The 19,390-nt window shown below is 40.1% G+C and overlaps 1 protein-coding gene across 3 annotated transcripts in view; it reads right to left on the bottom strand.

Annotated features, from left to right (window-relative positions):
- LOC131989971 (H(+)/Cl(-) exchange transporter 5-like) overlaps window positions 1-19,390 on the bottom strand; it is a 78,647-nt gene that overhangs the window by 34,074 nt on the left and 25,183 nt on the right. For all 3 annotated transcript variants that reach the window (XM_059355350.1, XM_059355352.1, XM_059355351.1), the window contains 4 exons: window positions 7,779-7,954; window positions 5,840-5,939; window positions 2,862-3,049; window positions 1,492-1,614 (listed from right to left, as the gene is read on the bottom strand). In XM_059355350.1, coding sequence (XP_059211333.1) covers window positions 1,492-1,614; window positions 2,862-3,049; window positions 5,840-5,939; window positions 7,779-7,954 — 587 coding nt within the window. The remainder of the gene's footprint in view (window positions 1-1,491; window positions 1,615-2,861; window positions 3,050-5,839; window positions 5,940-7,778; window positions 7,955-19,390) is intronic.

Genomic DNA, 19,390 nt, shown 5'->3' on the forward strand with positions numbered 1-19,390 from the left:
AACCACCTTCAAATTAAAAGCACTGCGGTTGTATTGATTTCTAATTTAACCTCTTGGGGCCGGATAAGGACAGCCCAATGCCCAGATCTGGGGCCTCATGTATCAACGCTGTGTACGCAAAAAAACATTGCGTACGCAGTTTTTTCCGCACACGCCACATGTATGAAAAGTGAACTTGCCGTGAGAATGTGCGGACCGCTCCGCAACCTGTCGAGGTGCCGTGAGAATGTGCGGTGGCACAGCAAACTTTTGTTTGGCAGAAACTACTGTCTTTTATGCTCTATTTAAAACGTCTTTCATGTCTAAACTCAAACTACACACAACTGACATTATTTTTATAGTTCATAGCTCTCGGAAAATGCCGTTTTCCACCATCAATAACCCGTTCTAAATATGAGGGTATAGATGTTTTTTTTTTCATCTATTATCATATTTTAGACTTCACCTGCGTAGTGCTGCCGACTTGTGCAATGATAGTATGTTGAAGTCTATATGTTTTGATGTTAAGATTGTATATTTTCTTAAGTCTATATATTCTGCTATTTCCACTATTTTTATATATACCGAATTTCCAATAAAGTACTTGTGATTCTGATTATGGAGCGCACACATTTTTCACAGATAAACTGCCTTAATTAATGTGTCAAAGTCCCGATCGCCGACCGTTTCGCCTTTGGTTTAACATGGAGATGTTAACGCTGCAGGTGAACAGCGATCCATGACGCACAGATCCCTCTCTCCGGAGAAAAAACGTGTGTTTGAAATCCTTCCAGAATAAGTCAGGTGTAGTTCATATTTGATGCCGTATGTGATGTTTAATTGGGACAACAAGTTAAGTGTGGCTTATAAACTGATGTGTAAAAATGATATTGGTACACATTACGCACTGGCAGCTCTAACGGCTTTGACCTCGTTCAATAACGGTGGCGTTTAGAAGGAGCGTGTGTTGAGGGACCTTCTGTCATAGTGCAGGTCTCTGATCCGGCTGCGTTAACAGCCACAGTGACACCTTGTTGCTGATCCCAGAGCTGAGGCACTAAAAAGCTCATTTTTCCTGCCTCCACACCGGAGATCACCACGTCCACCTCGCGCGCAGTGGCAGTAAGTTGATTTGTTGTTGTTTTGTCGTTAATCAGCGGGCATGCCGGCGATTTATAGTCATTTGCATGTCATTTGCGTATTCATTTTGGGGAGGAGCCGGGGCGTGGCTGGTGGCTCGTGCATGTGCGCTCAGTTCCACACAGGTTGGGATGTATCAAGGAAAGGTGCGCTGAACCTGGCGTAAGCACAGTTTGATACATGTGGAGGTGAGTTTGCGTACGTACTTACCTAGTTTTGGGAGTACGCCATCTTTCAGTATGAAAGCTACGCACTCTTTGATACATGAGGCCCCTGGTCTATAGGCTGATTAATATGTTAAATGATAAAAGAAACACCTTAATGGTGCTTTTTTTTGGACACGTTAATCATCGTGGTGCAGTTTTACTTTACCTCTGGTATTCCTGAGCCGCATGCGTACGGAGCGAAGGCCCTGACCAGCGTGACGGCCAGGAAAGCGAAAAGTAAAGCCCAGAAGATGTACATCAGGAAGTTCATTATGTAAGCAAACGGACCCTGGATGGACACACAAACACACACAGGTGTAAGATAAGTACACATGATTTCCTAAACACCGGTGTCATGACATAATACAACCAGCAGATGGAGCTAAAGCTCCATTACAACCATTCTCAGTGACATTAGAAATGAGTGTGCATGAATTTATGAATAAGAGGGATCTTGGCTGTACATGAAATCTTAGTTTTCATACTTCATTCACACATTTGGAGCTTACAGCTTAGCTTTTTTATTTTTTTTAAACATTTTTTTATTGTATTTTGTGAGAGCATTATAATACAGTGCTTACTTCCAGACAATATACAATAGTATTTCTGCCACTCACAATCAAGGATTTTTTGTTTACAAAACAAGAAACAAGATACAGAAAGTAGTGGTGGGTGATATGGTCCTAAAAGAATATAACGATATTGCAGGCTATTTTTGCGATAACGATATTCTTGACGATATTAGGAAATACTTAAAAAGATGAAAATATGATTTTTTTAAGTCTGTATAAATAATTAAAATCTAAAATGTAGTGTGAAGTGCAAATCTCAACAGTTGCCAAATACAAAAATAATTACTCTTGACTCTAGAGTATCAGCAAATAATAAAAATAACCATTTAGGGGTTTCGGGGGATTATTTTATAAAGGATGTTTTATTTAAGGCATCTTATTTTGACAGTATTCTTCTAAGTTCTGTGGTGGATTCTGTTAACACACTGTGCTCTTATTTTGAAAGCTGCATGTGTTTAGCGACAGAGAAAAAGTAGCTTTTTGTGATTAAAACAACTTTAATTGTTAGCTAATGTTAGCTCGTGGCTAACGAATGGCATAATGCAGCAGTGTGTTTGGAGGGCAGCTCTGTATATTCAGTAAGTGTCAACCTTACGCCACTACATCAAGAAGTAGGAATGTTGCCAATATCATGATATGCATTTTTTTTAACCATAAAAAAAATATATCGATATTATCATGAACGATACGATATGGCACACCCCTAACAGAAAGTTAAGTGTATTACATCTGAGAGAATTTGAACAAAGGTAGGCACATGTAAAAGAGCAAATAGAAGAAAAAAAAAGAAAAGAAAAAGCAATTATCCACCAGGGAGTTTTGAAATGAAATATAAGTAACGCAAACTAATCATTAGACCCAATAAAACATTGAATAATAAAGTACAAAACAGCATTACAGGGTCAGATTTCATGGTTCCGAGTGTAGAGAAGACCATTTTCACTCTAGATTAAACAGGTTTTACCTCTGCTGTCCCTGTTATGAGCTCGGCCCAGCTCTGCCACTGTGGACAGCGGTCCCTCTCCTGAAACGTGGTCTCGTTGGACGTCCAGCAGCAGTGCTCGTGGTTGAACCAGAAGCCGATGAGACAAACTCCTTCCTTCATGTCCGTCAGCCAGTGGGCCGCGATGTCGATGCCGCCGGCTAAAGCACCTGGAGAAAAACATTTGTGGTGAGTTTAGTTTTTCACTCCATTCAAACACTGCAGAAGCTTAGTTTATAGACTGGATCTGCCTCAATGGTTGAAGCTGTGTTCAAGATAAGATGTAGCATTTACATATTAAATATATAAGTGTTTACTGACATTATCACAAAGAACTTCATTAAGAAATGTGTAATTTTAATCAAGGTAATGATCTGTTTCACTCGGTCACCTGCAAGGTTATTATACAGTACAGGCCAAAAGTTTGGACACACCTTCTCATTCAATGCGTTTTTCTTTATTTTCATGACTATTTACATTGTAGATTCTCACTGAAGGCATCAAAACTATGAATGAACACATGTAGTGCTATATCGCATTAAGCTATATCGTGTTGTGATGTCTCGTGTCCTCCTGTGTTATTATATTATATATTGTTTATTTCTTTATTTTCTCTTTTATTTATTTTTATTTTTTATTGATTTATTTTATCTTTTTCTTTTCCTCTTCCCTCTCACGCGTTTGTACTTCTTGCGCTGTTTGCCTTTATTTTCATTGTGTCATATATACAGTACAGGCCAAAAGTTTGGACACACACCTTCTCATTCAATGCGTTTTCTTTATTTTCATGACTATTTACATTGTAGATTCTCACTGAAGGCATCAAAACTATGAATGAACACATCTGGAATTATGTACTTAACAAAAAAAGTGTGAAATAACTGAAAACATGTCTTGTATTTTAGATTCCTCAAAGTAGCCACCCTTTGCTTACTAGAATATAAGACATGTTTTCAGTTATTTCACACTTTTTTGTTGAGTACATAATTCCACATGTGTTCATTAATAGTTTTGATGAATTTACAATGTCAATAGTCATTTACATGTCAATAGTCATAATGAAAATAAAGGAAACGCATTGAATGAGAAGGTGTGTCCAAACTTTTGGCCTGTACTGTAGTTAATGAAAACTAACGAAATAACGAAAACTGAATTGAAAAAACATTTTCGTTAACTGAAATAAAAATAAAAATAAAAATAAAAATCGATAACTAACTGAAACTGTATTGCGTGGTTACAAAACTAACTAAAACTAACTAAAATTAAAGTGAAAATGTCCTTCGTTTTAGTCTTTGTCAACTTTTTTCATACGTAAACCTTTTTGGTTGATATGAAATCTATTTCATCTATCTGGTTTTATAACTTAATAAACTTATTGGGGCTGAGATGGATCAGACAAAGGAAATAAAGGAAACATTTATTGTGACTTTTTTGAATCTCGCACCCAATAAATAGCCCATTACAAGAAAACTAAAACTAATAAAAACTAAACTAAAACTAAGCATTTTCCAAAAAATAAAAACTAATTAAAAAATTTTGATTGAGATAGCCCCAGCAGCAGAAAACATTGTGTGTCTGATGTGGACCAAGCAAACATGCATCATCAACTGTCATGTGCCTCCTTGTGTTCTGTGTCTAAACTTCACTTTTTGGCTTGCCAACATCATGAATATTTATTTTCTTTAGAAATATGTCACCCTGTTCCATATTTTCAGTGCAATTTTGGGGCTATTTTGCAGCTCTACATTCTACCAAATATTCCAGCAGGGGGCGCTAAGTTTGGCTGCAAAAACATTTCTGTCCATTCATTTCAATGCAAAATTTGAAAACTTCTCACTTGATTTATTACCTCAGAACATTTTTTTCAGGACAACATTATGGTCTCAATCGCTAGTAAAAAAATCTTCTTCAAGACAATTTAATGTCAATGGTTCAAATAATGGCCCCATTTAGAAGAAAATAGAAGATAAAGAATCGTATGATTTGGGGCGTGGCTACCTTTGATTGACAGGTCACTGACAAGGCGATCCGTCATCAGGAGAGAAGCAGAGCAATGCGTATCCACGGCAACGTGTCAATAAAGTCATATTTAAAGTTATATAGATAGAAAAAACGACGTTTACCGATTTGGTCTCATAACTTTGACCCTTTCACTGTATTTTCACTTAATGACTAATGAATATTTGAACGTTTTGTTCATTAAATGTCTTGTTCAGCGTTTGGTTGGACTAACAGACACTCCAAGGAGTCAGTTTTCTGTTCAGTTTTCTGAGGTCAGTAACATACATTTTGTTTTTTGTTTTTTTGCTAGCCAAAACTAACATCCCAGTTAATGCTAACATGAATTAGCAGCAGCTTCTCTCAGTCAGGTTGAGGTGTAGATTGTGTTATTAAATACTACGTTCTGTGCTGTCTGCAGAATACTTTCAATGCTCGTTCAAGTAGTTTGGGTTTCGTTTCCTGTGGCTTTTAGAAACTTTTCACCCGAATAAAACTGAGGTGAGAAACTTGGTTTGTGGTGTCTAGAGCATAAAAAAAAAAAGTAAAGAAACAAAAACAACCTCAACCTCAGGTGTTTTTCCAGAAACAATGCCCTAGTTTCTCAGATTAAACTGTGACAGGCTTAACTGTCAAGGTGATTACAATTCACATGCATTTTTGATTTTGATTTGATTTAAGTTTATTTCGAATATGAAAACAAATAATAATAAAATAAAAAAAAAAGAGTCAGACAAAACATTTAACATGACAGAATACATATTCGAAAAGGAGTGAGAAGAAGTAAAACTTATTATCTCCCACCCCCTCTCCTTAAATATGACAAGTTAACAGCCTTGTCTAAACATGTCTTGTATTACATAAACATAAATATAATTTACCTATACAGCGAAATTATACATACATACATACATTAGACAGAATAAGTCGGGACCACAGTTTAAAGAAAAATAGTGACATACCTGACATGAGTCCCACTAGCAGCATGAGCAACCATCCAGAGAAAGCATCACTGACGCTGTGCAGCAGAGCCACAGTTGACTGTTTGCTCTTATTGGTGATCTGTTGGACAGAGATGAGGAGATTCATATTACAGAGTGATCAGTATATTATTTGGATTATATGACATTGTATGGTATCAGTAATACCTTATATTTATATTGCTGCTTCAGTGCTAAAACACAAGTCATGAAGTCAATAATGTGATTTTTGTGAAGTTTCTTCAACATTTGAGGGGTTTTAAGACCTGAATTCAGAGTTTTTTTTGAAAATGTTAGTGCCCTCTCAACTGCAGGCCAAATGACCTCTCGGATAAGGATGGAAGCATTCTTGTATAATTTTTGTAACACTTAATTCTCCCTTTATGACATTTGCTGCTATTGCAACATTTTGACATGCAGAGAATATCCTTTAAAGCAGCTGAAATAGGAACTGTAAATGTAATTTTTTTAAATCACAGCTGGTAAAAAAGCACAGTTTTACAAGTACTAGTTAAATCCTGATGAACAAGATTGCTGGAGGGTTGGAAGGGTAATTGATTTAAACTCTGATATAACGTTTTCATAACCTTTAGGTGCGTTTCCACTATAGTCGAATACCTGGAATGAGGTGGGTCTCCCATGCCGAAACGCCCCTAATTTGAATATGAGCCGTGCCTAGTGGCCGTGTCAACGCTTCTACTAAATAATTTTTCAGCCTCTGTAGCAGATAGAAATGAAATTCAAAATGTATTTGAGAGCTTATAGCCGTTATATCTGAGCTCCCTCCGCTATGATTTCAGTTCTGGAAAAGTCCCATGTTTCATTGTGACACTCCCACATGTATTCTCATTTTGTGTCTTTTTTTTTGTCATTTTGTGTCTTTTTTTTTTTGTCATTTTGTGTCTTTTTTTTGTCATTTTGTGTCTTTCGTCATTTTGTGTCATTTTTGTGTCTTTTTTTGTCATTTTGTGTCATTTTTGGTCATTTTGTCTTTTTTAGTCATTTTTGTGTCTTTCTTTTGTCATTTTGTGTCTTTTTTTTGTCATTTTGTGTCTTTTTGTGTCTTTCTTTAGTCATTTTGTGTCATTTTTGTGTCTTTTTTTGTCATTTTGTGTCATTTTTGGTCATTTTGTCTTTTTTAGTCATTTTGTGTCTTTTTGTGTCTTTCTTTAGTCATTTAGTGTCATTTTTGGTCATTTTTGGTCATTTTGTGTCTTTCTTTAGTCATTTTGTATCTTTTTGTGTCTTTTTTTAATCTTTTGGGGTTTTTTTTAGTCTTTCTGGTGATGATTTCAAAGTTCTGGAAAAGTCCCATGTTGCATTGCGACACTCCCACGTGTATTCTGATGCATTTCATTGGCCAAGAGACCGAAAATAGGTGGAAAAAATTACAAATACTACAAAACAACGTATCTGCTTTCCCGGCTTTAATGGTAGAATAACGCAACAGCGCCCCTGGTTTTAATGGCAGAAATGCGGTAATGCTTTCCAGGCTTAAATGGGTTAAAAGCAGAAGCGTACGTCTCTTTTGGTCTTAAAAGGTATATACATGCAAACGTTGCATTTGGTCTAAATGGATTAAGATTGTAAAGTTATCTTACACTGGCTGTAAAAGTAGACTAGTTAATATCAAAGAACTATACAGGAAACCCGTGACCGCTTCAGCAGCTGCAATCAAGAGCAAACTCCATAACCTCAATTCTCTAGTTTCTATGTGTAAATCTGTGGAGCTATAAATATAAACCAGGCAGGGAGAGAAGAGAAAGATGCTACACATGGTGGTTTTCTTCTATTTCATAGATTCTCAGATAGCATTCTTCATCTAATTACAGGTAAAACAGTGATGACAACACTTCTTTATACTGGATAACGATGATCTAGTTAATAAGGTTTTTATTCTCTTTCCGCTCCTTCTTCGTACCTCTCTGTGTCTGTCGCGGTCCTTGCTTTTCTCTCTGACCCAGTCGATGGTGTTGAAGTCCTCGTATGTGCCCAGTCCTGGCACCGGGTCGTCCAGCGGGTCCACGAGTTTACTGGGGCCGTTACCGTTCATACCGGCTGCTCTGCTGCTGCTGCTGCTTTGCTCCTCATAGCTTCCTGGGAAGGAGGGAAGGAGGGAAGGAGAAAGAGAAAGAGGGGAGAGAGAAAGAAGCACACATTAACCCTCTGGAGTCTCCAAAAGCTCCAAATCCAGACTTCTTCATGACATCCAGACTAGAAAACAAAGCAGCGTGGAGCCCTACTGTAAATTTACCTCTAAAGTTCTGGCTGTAAACTCCATGAGGCCAGTTTCAGTTTGATGATGATATACCAAGTAAAACTGGAGACAAGCTCAAATAGATTTAGTATGAAATGATAGAACTGGATGTAACCCTCTTATATGTTATATTTGACACCTTTGTTCACATTTGCAATGTTTAAAATTCTTTATTGAGCATGATAGTGTTTTGAAAGTAAAAAAAAGATTCAAAATCACATTTTATGTTGGACTAAAGGACTAAAAAGGACACAAAATGACAAAAAAAAGACACAAAATGACCAAAAAAGACACGAAAAGACCAAAAAAAAGAAACACAAAACAACTAAAGAAGACACAAAATGATGAAAAAGACACAAAAAAGACACAAAATAACCAAAAAGACACAAAATGACAAAAAAAGACACAAAATGACAAAAAAAGACACAAAATGAACGAAAAAAGACACAAAATAACTAAAAATGACACAAAATGACTTACAAAGACACAAAATTACTAAAAAATACACAAAATTGTTACGCTAAACACACAAGACACAAATAAAATAGAGTCACACTAGAATAAAAACCAGAGTTGATGACAGGATCACACAATCACAAGATCACATTTATGTTGGTTTTTCTTTGTTTCTTTTTGGTTCAAAATGTTGATCCAGTAAGTCAGAATTAAAAAATCAATTATTATGAGGTCATACAGGTGAGATTGTGCTGAAAAAAATATCCCAACATGGTATTTAAACATTTGTTAAGTGGTGTATACAGGCAGGATGAAAAGGATTCAAAAATGGACGAAATAGCCCAAAAAGACTCCATAGAGTTATCATCCTCACACCACATCACTTTGTTCTTTGCTTGTCATTTCATGCATTCTGTTCTATTGTTTTCCATCATTTTGCACTTTAGAGTTATTCAAATTCTATCATTTAAATATTAAGTTTTATTTTACTTGTGCTTTTTAAGGTCAAACAAGGACATCATTCCATACGGTTATAAAAATAAAACAAACAGAAGAGTGCATTGACAGAAAGAATGCACAAGAGCAGCATGTGAACTCCTTCACACAGAGAGAGGTGCAGAAGTCCAGCAGGGTTTCCCACACATACTGGATTTGTTTAGATCTGCTGCAACAGTGTCAACTGCTTTTGACTATAACTGAATGAATAAGATCTTTATTGTCCCCGGGGGAAATTTGCATTGCACAAACAACACAAAGAATATAAAAGAACACCAATGACTGTTGTATTCTCTATTTAAATCTACTTTACTGTCTAGAATGCGCACAGTCATAGCCAAGAGCATAGCTGGAGATTAAAGCCTGAGCTGTAAATGCATTTCAAGACAAACAGTCTTTAAAGCCCTGTAGTGTTCATTATACCTCAAAATACAAAAATGTTGGATGTACGGAGCAACATACTCATTTCATTCTTCTCAGTGTGGCTACAAATAAAAACGTCTTTAATTAAAATCAAACGGGTATACCCAGACTTGCCTTGCTCCAGGTGGTCTGGAAACCAGGAAGCTTTCTTAGCCCTGTTTTAGGGATCCAATCAAAGAGCGGGGAGGGACGGCAAGACGATGACGCGTACTACTCGGCACTTGGAAGCTTGTAGTTTTCTTACGGATCCAACATGGCTGCTGCAGACGCGAAACTCTCTTTAGCTGTAGATGGTGTTTTAAATAGTTTAGAGCGAAAGTTGAAAGGCGAAAGGTCTCTCGGTGGCTCCGCTGTCCCCCGGTTCGTAGTGAGATCACCGGTAGCGCCGGCTGCGGCACTACGAGCCGGCGGTCTCGCCGGTGATCTGGCTAGGAGCCAGGGGACAGCGGAGCCACCGAGAGACCCGCAGCAGCTTGTTTATTGCCCATAAAATCAGTGGATGTGTGTGGCTGAATGACATGAGGGGGAATAAAGCGTGAAAATAAATCGTGCAGAAAGCGAGAACTGGAGAAGCAAAGCAGCAAGCAACACTCTCTCACAGACACACACACACAACAAACATCCATTTCTGTTGCTCTACTACGTCATCTGGTATAACTGATCTGATTGGCTAAGAGCTACCTACAGACGATTTTGATAGACATTCTAAGCGCCCAATAAACGGCTCTGGAGGATCGTAGACCACACCTCCTCTACGGAGAAATGAATGGTTGGTTGCCAGACTAGATCTCATTTGAGATTTGTCTGGTGTTAGCCAGGCTAGTTGGGCTCCATAATCCAAGTCAAACATCCTCTGAAACTTTGTTGATATCTTGAAAACTAATTCAAAGTGTTGGTGGACCATCTGACTTCATTCATTCATTCATTCATTTATTCATTATCACCCCCGTGCAGCCCCATCTGACTTCACCATAGACAAAAATAACTAAACCATAGCCTAAAGTTAATCTTTGAACATACAGCCCTGATTACAAAAAAAGTTGGGAACTTTGTCACTTTGGTCAACTGAGGTTGTTTTTAAATGTGCTCTATAAATAAACTTTGACTTGACTTGATTTGAATGTGCACTTTATGGAGCTTTGATTTTTTTAAAAAGGTACTCCTGATGTTATACAGTATTTATGTTCACTTAAATAAATGGTTTTAATAAAACTACCTGTGACATGTCATATTTGACTGAACATTTGCTCTCACTTTGCAATAAAAAAATATCAGGATATATATCATATATCGATATTCAGCCTAAATATATCAGGATATGACTTTTGGTACATATCTCTGCGTGTATGCATGAGTGTATGTGGATGAGAGGCAGATGATAAAACATTATATATCTATATATATATATATATATATATAAACACAATGAAAACATGTTTTATATACACTACTGGTCAAAAGTTTTAGAACACAACAACTTTTCCAGAATTTAATTGAAAATGATGCAGTTTAATGTCTCAGTGTACTCTGAAATGAATGCACATTTGCAACATTTTAAATTCTTTATTGAGCATGATAGTGTTTTGAAAGTAAAAAAAAGATTCTAAATCACATTTTATGTTGGACTAAAGGACTAAAAAAAGACACAAAATGACCAAAAAAAGACACAAAATGACAAAAAAGACACTAAAAGACACAAAATGACTAAAAAAAGACACAAAATTACCAAAAAAAGACACAAAATGACTTACAAAGAAATAAAAACAATTCAAAAATGGACAAAATAGCCCAAGACTCCATAGAGTTAAGTTGTTAACCCACTTCTTGTTCCCTGAAAAAAAGGCCTTCTTGTATAATTCTGAAATGTACGTTATATTTTACCTCTTTTTATTTACCTCTGGCAGTTCACCACTTACCTTTGTACCCTTTCAAGCTGTTGATTTGACTTGAACTGCTTGAATTTCAATAAAAAAACTGGAAAAATTGGGGTGTTCTAAAACTTTTGACCAGTAGTGTATATATATATATATATATAAAAACACAATGAAAACATGTTTTTTATATATATATAAAACATGTTTTATATGTATATATATATATATATATATATATATGTATATATATATAATACCTGCATCATATATCTTGATGCAGAGCAGGACTTTGTGGCTGCTGGGTTTAAATGCTGTAACAGAATGTACACTACAGTTGAATAACTTCAGATTGCTTCATAGGACTAGGTTTTACAATCCCTGAAGATTTAGCACAACACTTGTCTTATGTGGAGTTGGAGATGTCATTTTGGGTTGGGTTAGGTTCAGTGATGACCACTTAGTGATGTTTCCACCAGTACAACACATCTTCAGTTGTGTACCCCGACTTATTTTGGTGTTTCTGCCTTTTATCACAAGACACCTTCAGTCAAGGTGGGCCCACCCCAAGCTGATCAGACCTGGGTGTGTATGGCATGGTGGCTGTGTGTGGTCATGTGGTAGCCCACACTGTCTCCTTTTCAATGATTATATGCATTTTGTGGCTAAGTATCCTTGTTTGCTTTAGGAAATTCAACTATAATTGACCTGATTACTTCTACGACTGCATTATTTAACTGCTCTTTAACTAACTCTATGCACTAGATTTGCTCTCTTTCCCCTCAGCCTTCTTCTTGTCATCAAGTGCTCATAACTTTGCTGGCTTCCAGCGTAATAGTGACTTCAGTACCCTCTATACAAAGAGTGCTGTGTCGTCGTTATTGTTTTTATTTTTTTACATTTAAAAATTAATGTGAACAGTCAAACAAAAATAATCTGACCTCCACACAACACTGAACAGACGTGTCAACCATGACAGCCCAACAGTGTCCAGAGCCTTCAGCATGTTAGGGCGAATCTCATCTAACCCTGGCGCCTTGCCATCAGGCCGCTTCTTGACTACCTCGGTGACTTCTGCCTGGGATATTGATGAGTTTTCCACTAAGATTGATGAAAGAGTTCTTCAAAGTGGTCTTTCCACTGCCCAACTATATCTCCAGGCCGGCTCAGCAGGTCTCCTCCCCTGCTACACACAGCTTCAGCCAAGCCCTGTTTTCTTTTCCTGAGCCGTTTTGACAGTTTTCCAGATCCTCCTTGAGGCCGATTGAATCCTCCTCCATAGCCTCCCCGAATTCCTCCCACACTTGAGTTTTTACTTCAGCGAGTGCTGCAGCCATTCTGGCCGGACTGTACCCATCTGCTGCCTCCAGAGACCCCTGGGCCCATCAAACCCAAAAGGCATCCTTCTTAATCTTTACGGCCTCCCTCCCTACTTAGGTTGCCGCTGCAACAGGCACAGACGACCTTCTGACCACAGCTCCTGGAAGCCATGTCCACGATAGAGACTTGGAACATGGCCCACTTGATTTCAATGTCTCCAAACACATTCTGAATGCAGGACAAAGTGTCCTGGAGGTGGGAGTTGAAGAACATGAAGATAGGGGCCTCCGCTAGATGTTCCTAGTTCACCCTCACTACATGTTTGGGTTTGTCAGGTCTGTCCAGCAGCCTCCCCCGCCACCTAAACTCACCACCAGGTGGTGATCAGTTGACAGCTCTGCTCCTCTTCACACCCGAGTGTCTATAGTCAAAAATGTGTCTCTCTTTCCCCTCAGCATTCTGCTTGTCATCATCTGCTCATAACTTTGCTTGCTTTCAGCATACGAGTGACTACAGTGGCCTCCATGTTTACCTCCTTTCATAGCATGCTGTGACATCTTTGTAATTTTTCTTCTGCCCATGCGTGCCAGTTCAGGGCGGTGAGCAGTTCACAATGGAGTCTGACATTAGCCACATTTAAAAATGAATGTGAAAAATCAAACAAAAATAATCTGACCTCCACACAACACTGAACAGACGTGTCAACCATGACAGCCCAACAGTGTCCAGAACCTTCAGCATGTTAGGGCGAATCATGTGGCTAATGTCAGACTCCATTGTGAACTGCTCACCGCCCTGAACTGGCACACATGGGCAGAAGAAAAATAACAAAGATGTCACAGCATGCTATGAAAGGAAGTAAACATGGATGCCACTGTAGTCACTGTTATGCTGAAAGTTATGAGCAGATGATGACAAGCAGAATGCTGAAGGGGAAAGACAGACACATTTTTGACCATAGACACTCAGGTGTGAAGAGGAGCAGAGCTGTCAACTGATCACCACCTGGTGGTGAGTTCAGGTGGCAGGGAGGCTACTTGACAGACCTGGCAAACCCAAACGTGGAGTGAGGGTGAACTGGGAACGTCGAGCGGAGGCCCCTATCTGCATGTTCTTCAACTCCCACCTCCAGGACAATTTGCCCAACCATATCTCCAGGCCGGCTCAGCAAGTCTCCTCCCCCGCTGAACACAGCTTGAGCCAAGCCCTGCTTTCCCTTCCTGAGTTGTCGGACCTTCCTTGAGGTCAACCGAAATTCCTCCTCCATAGCCTCCCCGAATTCCTCCCACACTTGAGTTTTTACTTCAGCGAGTGCTGCAGCCCTTCTGACCGAATGTACCCATCTGCTGCCTCCAGAGACCCCTGGGCCCGTCAAGCCCGAAAGGCATCCTTCTTAAGCTTTACGGCCTCCCTCCCTCCTTACGTTGCCGCTGCAACAGGCACAGACGACCTCCCGACCACAGCTCCTGCAAGCCACATCCACAATAGAGGCTTGGAACATGGCCCACTCGATTTCCATGTCCCCAATCACATCCCAAATGCAGGATAAATTCTCCTGGAGGTGGGAGTTGAAGAACATGCAGATAGGGGCCTCCGCTAGATGTTCCTAGTTTACCCTCACTACATGTTTGGCTTTGCAAGGTCTGTCCAGCAGCCTCCCCCACCACCTGAACCCACCACTAGATGGTGATCAGTTGATAGCTCTGCTCCTCTTCACACCTGAGTGTCCAAGATGGCTGCAGATCTGATGATGTAATAACCGAATCGATTATCGATCTTTGGTTTTGAGTGCTCTGATACAAAGTACACTTATGAGCAACTCTATGCTCGAGCACAGAGTTGCTCTTAAGTGTACTTGATATCAGACAACTCTAGGCCAAAGGTTGGTGATCGATTTTGTTATCGCATCATCAGATCTGTAGCCATCTTAAACACTCGGTTGAAGAGAGGAGCAGAGCTGTCAACATATCACCACCTGCTGGTGAGTTGGATTAGGTGGCAGGGAGGCTACTTGACAGACCTGGCAAACCCAAACGTGGAGTGAGGGTGAACTGGGAACGTCGAGCAGAGGCCCCTATCTGCATGTTCTTCAACTCCCACCTCCAGGACAATTTGCGCAACCATATCTCCAGGCCGGCTCAGCAAGTCTCCTCCCCCACTGAACACAGCTTGAGCCAAGCCCTGCTTTCCCTTCCTGAGTTGTCTTGACAGTTGTCGGACCTTCCTTGAGGTCAACCGAAATTCCTCCTCCATAGCCTCCCCGAATTCCTCCCACACTTGAGTTTTTACTTCAGCGAGTGCTGCAGCCCTTCTGGCCGAACTGTACCCATTTGCTGCCTCCAGAGACCCCTGGGCCCATCAAGCCCGAAAGGCATCCTTCTTAAGCTTTACGGCCTCCCTCCCTCCTTAGGTTGCCGCTGCAACAGGCACAGACGACCTCCCGACCACAGCTCCTGCAAGCCACGTCCACAATAGAGGCTTGGAACATGGCCCACTCGATTTCCATGTCCCCAATCACATCCCAAATGCAGGATAAATTCTCCTGGAGGTGGGAGTTGAAGAACATGCAGATAGGAGCCTCCGCTAGATGTTCCTAGTTTACCCTCACTACATGTTTGGGTTTGTAAGGTCTGTCCAGCAGCCTCCCCCACCACCTGAACCCACCACCAGATGGTGATCATTTGATAGCTCTGCTCCTCTTCACACCTGAGTGTCCAAGATGGCTGCAGATCTGATGATGTAATAACCGAATCGATTATTGATCTTTGGTTTTGAGTGCTCTGATACCAAGTACACTTATGAGCAACTCTATGCTCGAGCACTGAGTTGCTCTTAAGTGTACTTGATATCAGACAACTCTAGGCCAAAGGTTGGTGATCGATTTTGTTATCGCATCATCAGATCTTTAGCCATCTTAAACACTCGGTTGAAGAGAGGAGCAGAGCTGTCATCATATCACCACCTGCTGGTGAGTTGGATTAGGTGGCAGGGAGGCTACTTGACAGACCTGGCAAACCCAAACGTGGAGTGAGGGTGAACTGGGAACGTCGAGCGGACACCCCTGTCTGCTGGTTCTTCAACTCCCACCTCCAGGACAATTTGTCCTGCATTCCGGGTGTGGTTGGGGACATGGGGTCTACGTGGGCCATGTTCAAAGCCTCTATTTTGAGTAACTATGGCTCAGAGCAACCCTGAGTAAATCCTTAATGGCCATTAATAATGTATTTCTATTATTTTGGTGTTGGTAAGAGGGAACTCTATGGTGGCCTTTAATTAAATTTTTTTCTATAGTGTTGACATAAAGCGGGAGGAAACCAGAGCAACCTGTAAACCCTAAATGGCCATTAATTAAACTAATTATATTATTGTGGTGATGGTACGAGGGATGAAACCTTAAAGTGGCCTTTAATTAAATTTTTTTCTTATGGTGTTGATGTAGAGCGGGAGAAAACCAGAGCAACCTGTAAACCCTAAATGGCCATTAATTAAACTAATTATATTATTGTAGTGATGGTATGTGGGATGAAACCTTAAGGTGGCCTTTAATTAAATTTTTTTTCTATGATAACGTAAAGCGGGAGGAAACCGGAGACACCCGGAGGAAACCCCATGAATCTCTATAAGAAACTTGGACAGAGGCCACTAACTGGTCTCTGACAGACATTTGATGTCTTCACGACATCAAGACCGTTTAAAAATACCAGTGATGGATTTGAAGGCTTTGCCGAATGAGCCAAAGAACTTGCTCATCTTGTTCTTTGGTGGTGTCAAAAGTAAGTATTTGACAGAGCAGGCAATGTAGTTCTCAACTACTTCTCCTTCAAGTGCCATTGCCACCAACACATCCTCTACACAGCCCCATTTCCTGCACATGTTTTCGACAATGGTTTTGTCCAGGCTTTTGTATGTTTCCGGGGTGATTGTAAAATCTTGTCCCTCAAGTTCGGCCCATGTCTTTTCAATCACCCTCCTAATAAAAGTTTCTGGTGATTCAGCTGGATGGGTTATCTTGGCTTTGCTGTAGATGCGAGAAACCACTTTAATAACAAGTACACTGAGTTGTGTGTACTTCACTGTCTGTTCTCTTGTAGCAGCATGTGTTGATGATCGACTGACCTGAGAAACTGTTTTTGAGTTGAGCTGTTGGATGTCCTCCTCAGTTATTGGTGATAGAACCGTTCTATGTACTATCACTTTGGGTACTGGTGATAGAGAGTTTTTTGGTAGTATCACTTTGAGTGGTGGTGGTAATGGAGAGTTTCTAAGTACTCTCCATTCGGCTGATGGACATGTGTTGTCTGAGCTTTCAGACGCACTCACATCGGGTTCTGGCGATGCGCTCTTAGACACTGCCCCCCTGGGTGTTGGTGAAGCGTTTGTCACTGAGGGTGTCCGTGATTTCTTCTCAGACACTAAAACAGTGGGTGATGGCGATAGTACCTCAGAGTCCATCAAATCCAATGCTACTTTATAACTGTGTCCAGAAGCTTGGGTTACTGGCAGTGTCACTGTAAGTGTTGGCGATGTGCTTTCAGACGCTCTCACTTTGGGTGCTGGCGATGTGCTCTTAGACACTGCCACACTGGGTGTTGGTGAAGCATTTTCTGATTGTGTCACTGAGGGTGTCTGTGATTTGTTCACAGACACTAAAACTGTGGGTGATGGTGATAGTACCTCAGAGTCCATCAAATCAAATACTACTTTAAGACTGTGTTCAGAAGCCTTAGTCTTCACCCACCAGCGCATCATTCCCAGCAAACGCCACACTTTGCCAGCTATGGCTGCATAAAGGGTCTCACGTGATGGCTGTTTTGAGTCAGCTTGAGAACTCACCTCCTCTGAAAGGTGACTGTAAAGAACATCACCAAGTTTTTGTGTGAAGGCTGAGTCTTGTCCCTCTGATATGCGCCGTAATTTACTGAACACAGCATGCTCATTTCCACCAAGTTCGTCACCATTCTCTGTTTCAAACAGTGTGTCAATACTGTCAATGAAAGACTGCAGTGACTCCCTGTTTTGAACTTTGGAGTTGCGACAGAACATGTTCTTCAGTTGTGTCCGGATTCTATTGATAGACAATTTTGTAAACCATGTGGCGAAAAAGGTCTTTACCTTGTCCCCCACTTCTTTCAAGAAGCCTCCCTCTCTTGGTAGGGGGCTGCCACTTGTCTTCTTAAAATCTGGACTTGGACTAAGCTGCTGTAAGGATGACCCTCTAAGCGCCTCAACAATGCTCTCAGCAATAATACAGGAGACATTTTCAATCTTTAAGGAGGTGTCAGAATCAAGCACTGCACACTCATGATCTGCCACATCATGCAAAAGAGGTTCTGCCATCGCACTGACCTCTTTCGTAATTATGTCCTGGACAGCTTTAGTTGTTTGACTTATAAAGCTGTCCACTGATTCTGACACAAGCTTCTCAGGGGTGGATGACTTGACAGACCCCATGGCTGTCTGGCAGAGATCTCCAATGTCCGCAATCTCATCTGCCTCTGCTAGTTTTTCAGTGTCCTGTCTTTTTCGTGTCCATGGTCGAACTGTGCAGAAAGCATTGACCTTTGCCCTGGATACTTTTAACATGGAGCAGACATGAAGGACCATACCCTCAAGTCTGCCTGCTAAAGGTATGCGGTCAGGAGCCACAATCTCGTACATGCCCATACTCTCCATCTGACTATTTCCACCGTTTACAGCCTCCTGAGAAATGTATTCTGTTAAGGACTTTGAGATGTGAGAGTCGACATAAGTTACATTCAGAACCTGAGCAAAGGCCTGAGCGACTGAGTCACCCAGACTGGACATGACAAATCTGTCAGTAAGGCCAGCTGCATTACGGCCAAGAGTTGCCTTTACTGATTTTGACACGATTGTAATCAAATCTAGCACTAACTCTGCCAACAAAATTTTCGTGGCATAATCAGCCTCACCAATCGTAATCTTGGCCCACTGTTCCTCTGTAATCCTTTCCAGAAACGACTCAATCAGTGGACGGATGTCATCAACTTTAATTGTAGCCATTATCTGTGCCTCGGAAGGTCCTGCTGTATCCATTTCGGTATTAAATAAATTACAATGGATGATCCTAAATCGTCTCGTAGTTTGTGCTGTGTCGTCCCTTCAAGTGCTCCTCTCGGCCCTACAGGAATGAGAAAGTGTCTCTCCTTCAGTTCCCAAGTCTAAAGGCAAACTCTGAAAGGAGATATGTGATGTCATGTGGTGACGTCACAATGTTCTGTGACAACGTGATGATGTCACCATCCAAGTGAGATCAAAGTATTAAGATCAAAGCATCTCTGGAATCTCAATGTTCCGTGATGACGTGATGATGTCACCAGGGTATGATGTCATCAGATCGGTGAGATCATAGCGTTTTCTGGAATGTCCAATGCCCCCAGATATATATATATATATATATATATATATATATATATATATATATATATATATATATATATATATATATATATATATACATACATACATACATATATATATATATATATATATACATATACATACATATATATATATATATATATAACACAATGAAAATAAAGGCAAACAGCGCAAGAAGTACAAACGCGTGAAGAGAGGGAAGAGGAAAGAAAAAGATAAAATAAATCAATAAAAACAAAAAAAAAAAGAGAAAATAAAGAAATAAACAATATATAATATAATAACACAGGGGGACATGAGACATCACAACGA

The sequence above is a fragment of the Centropristis striata genome, chromosome 17, assembly GCF_030273125.1.
Source record: "Centropristis striata isolate RG_2023a ecotype Rhode Island chromosome 17, C.striata_1.0, whole genome shotgun sequence".
NCBI classification, from domain to species: Eukaryota; Metazoa; Chordata; class Actinopteri; order Perciformes; family Serranidae; genus Centropristis; species Centropristis striata.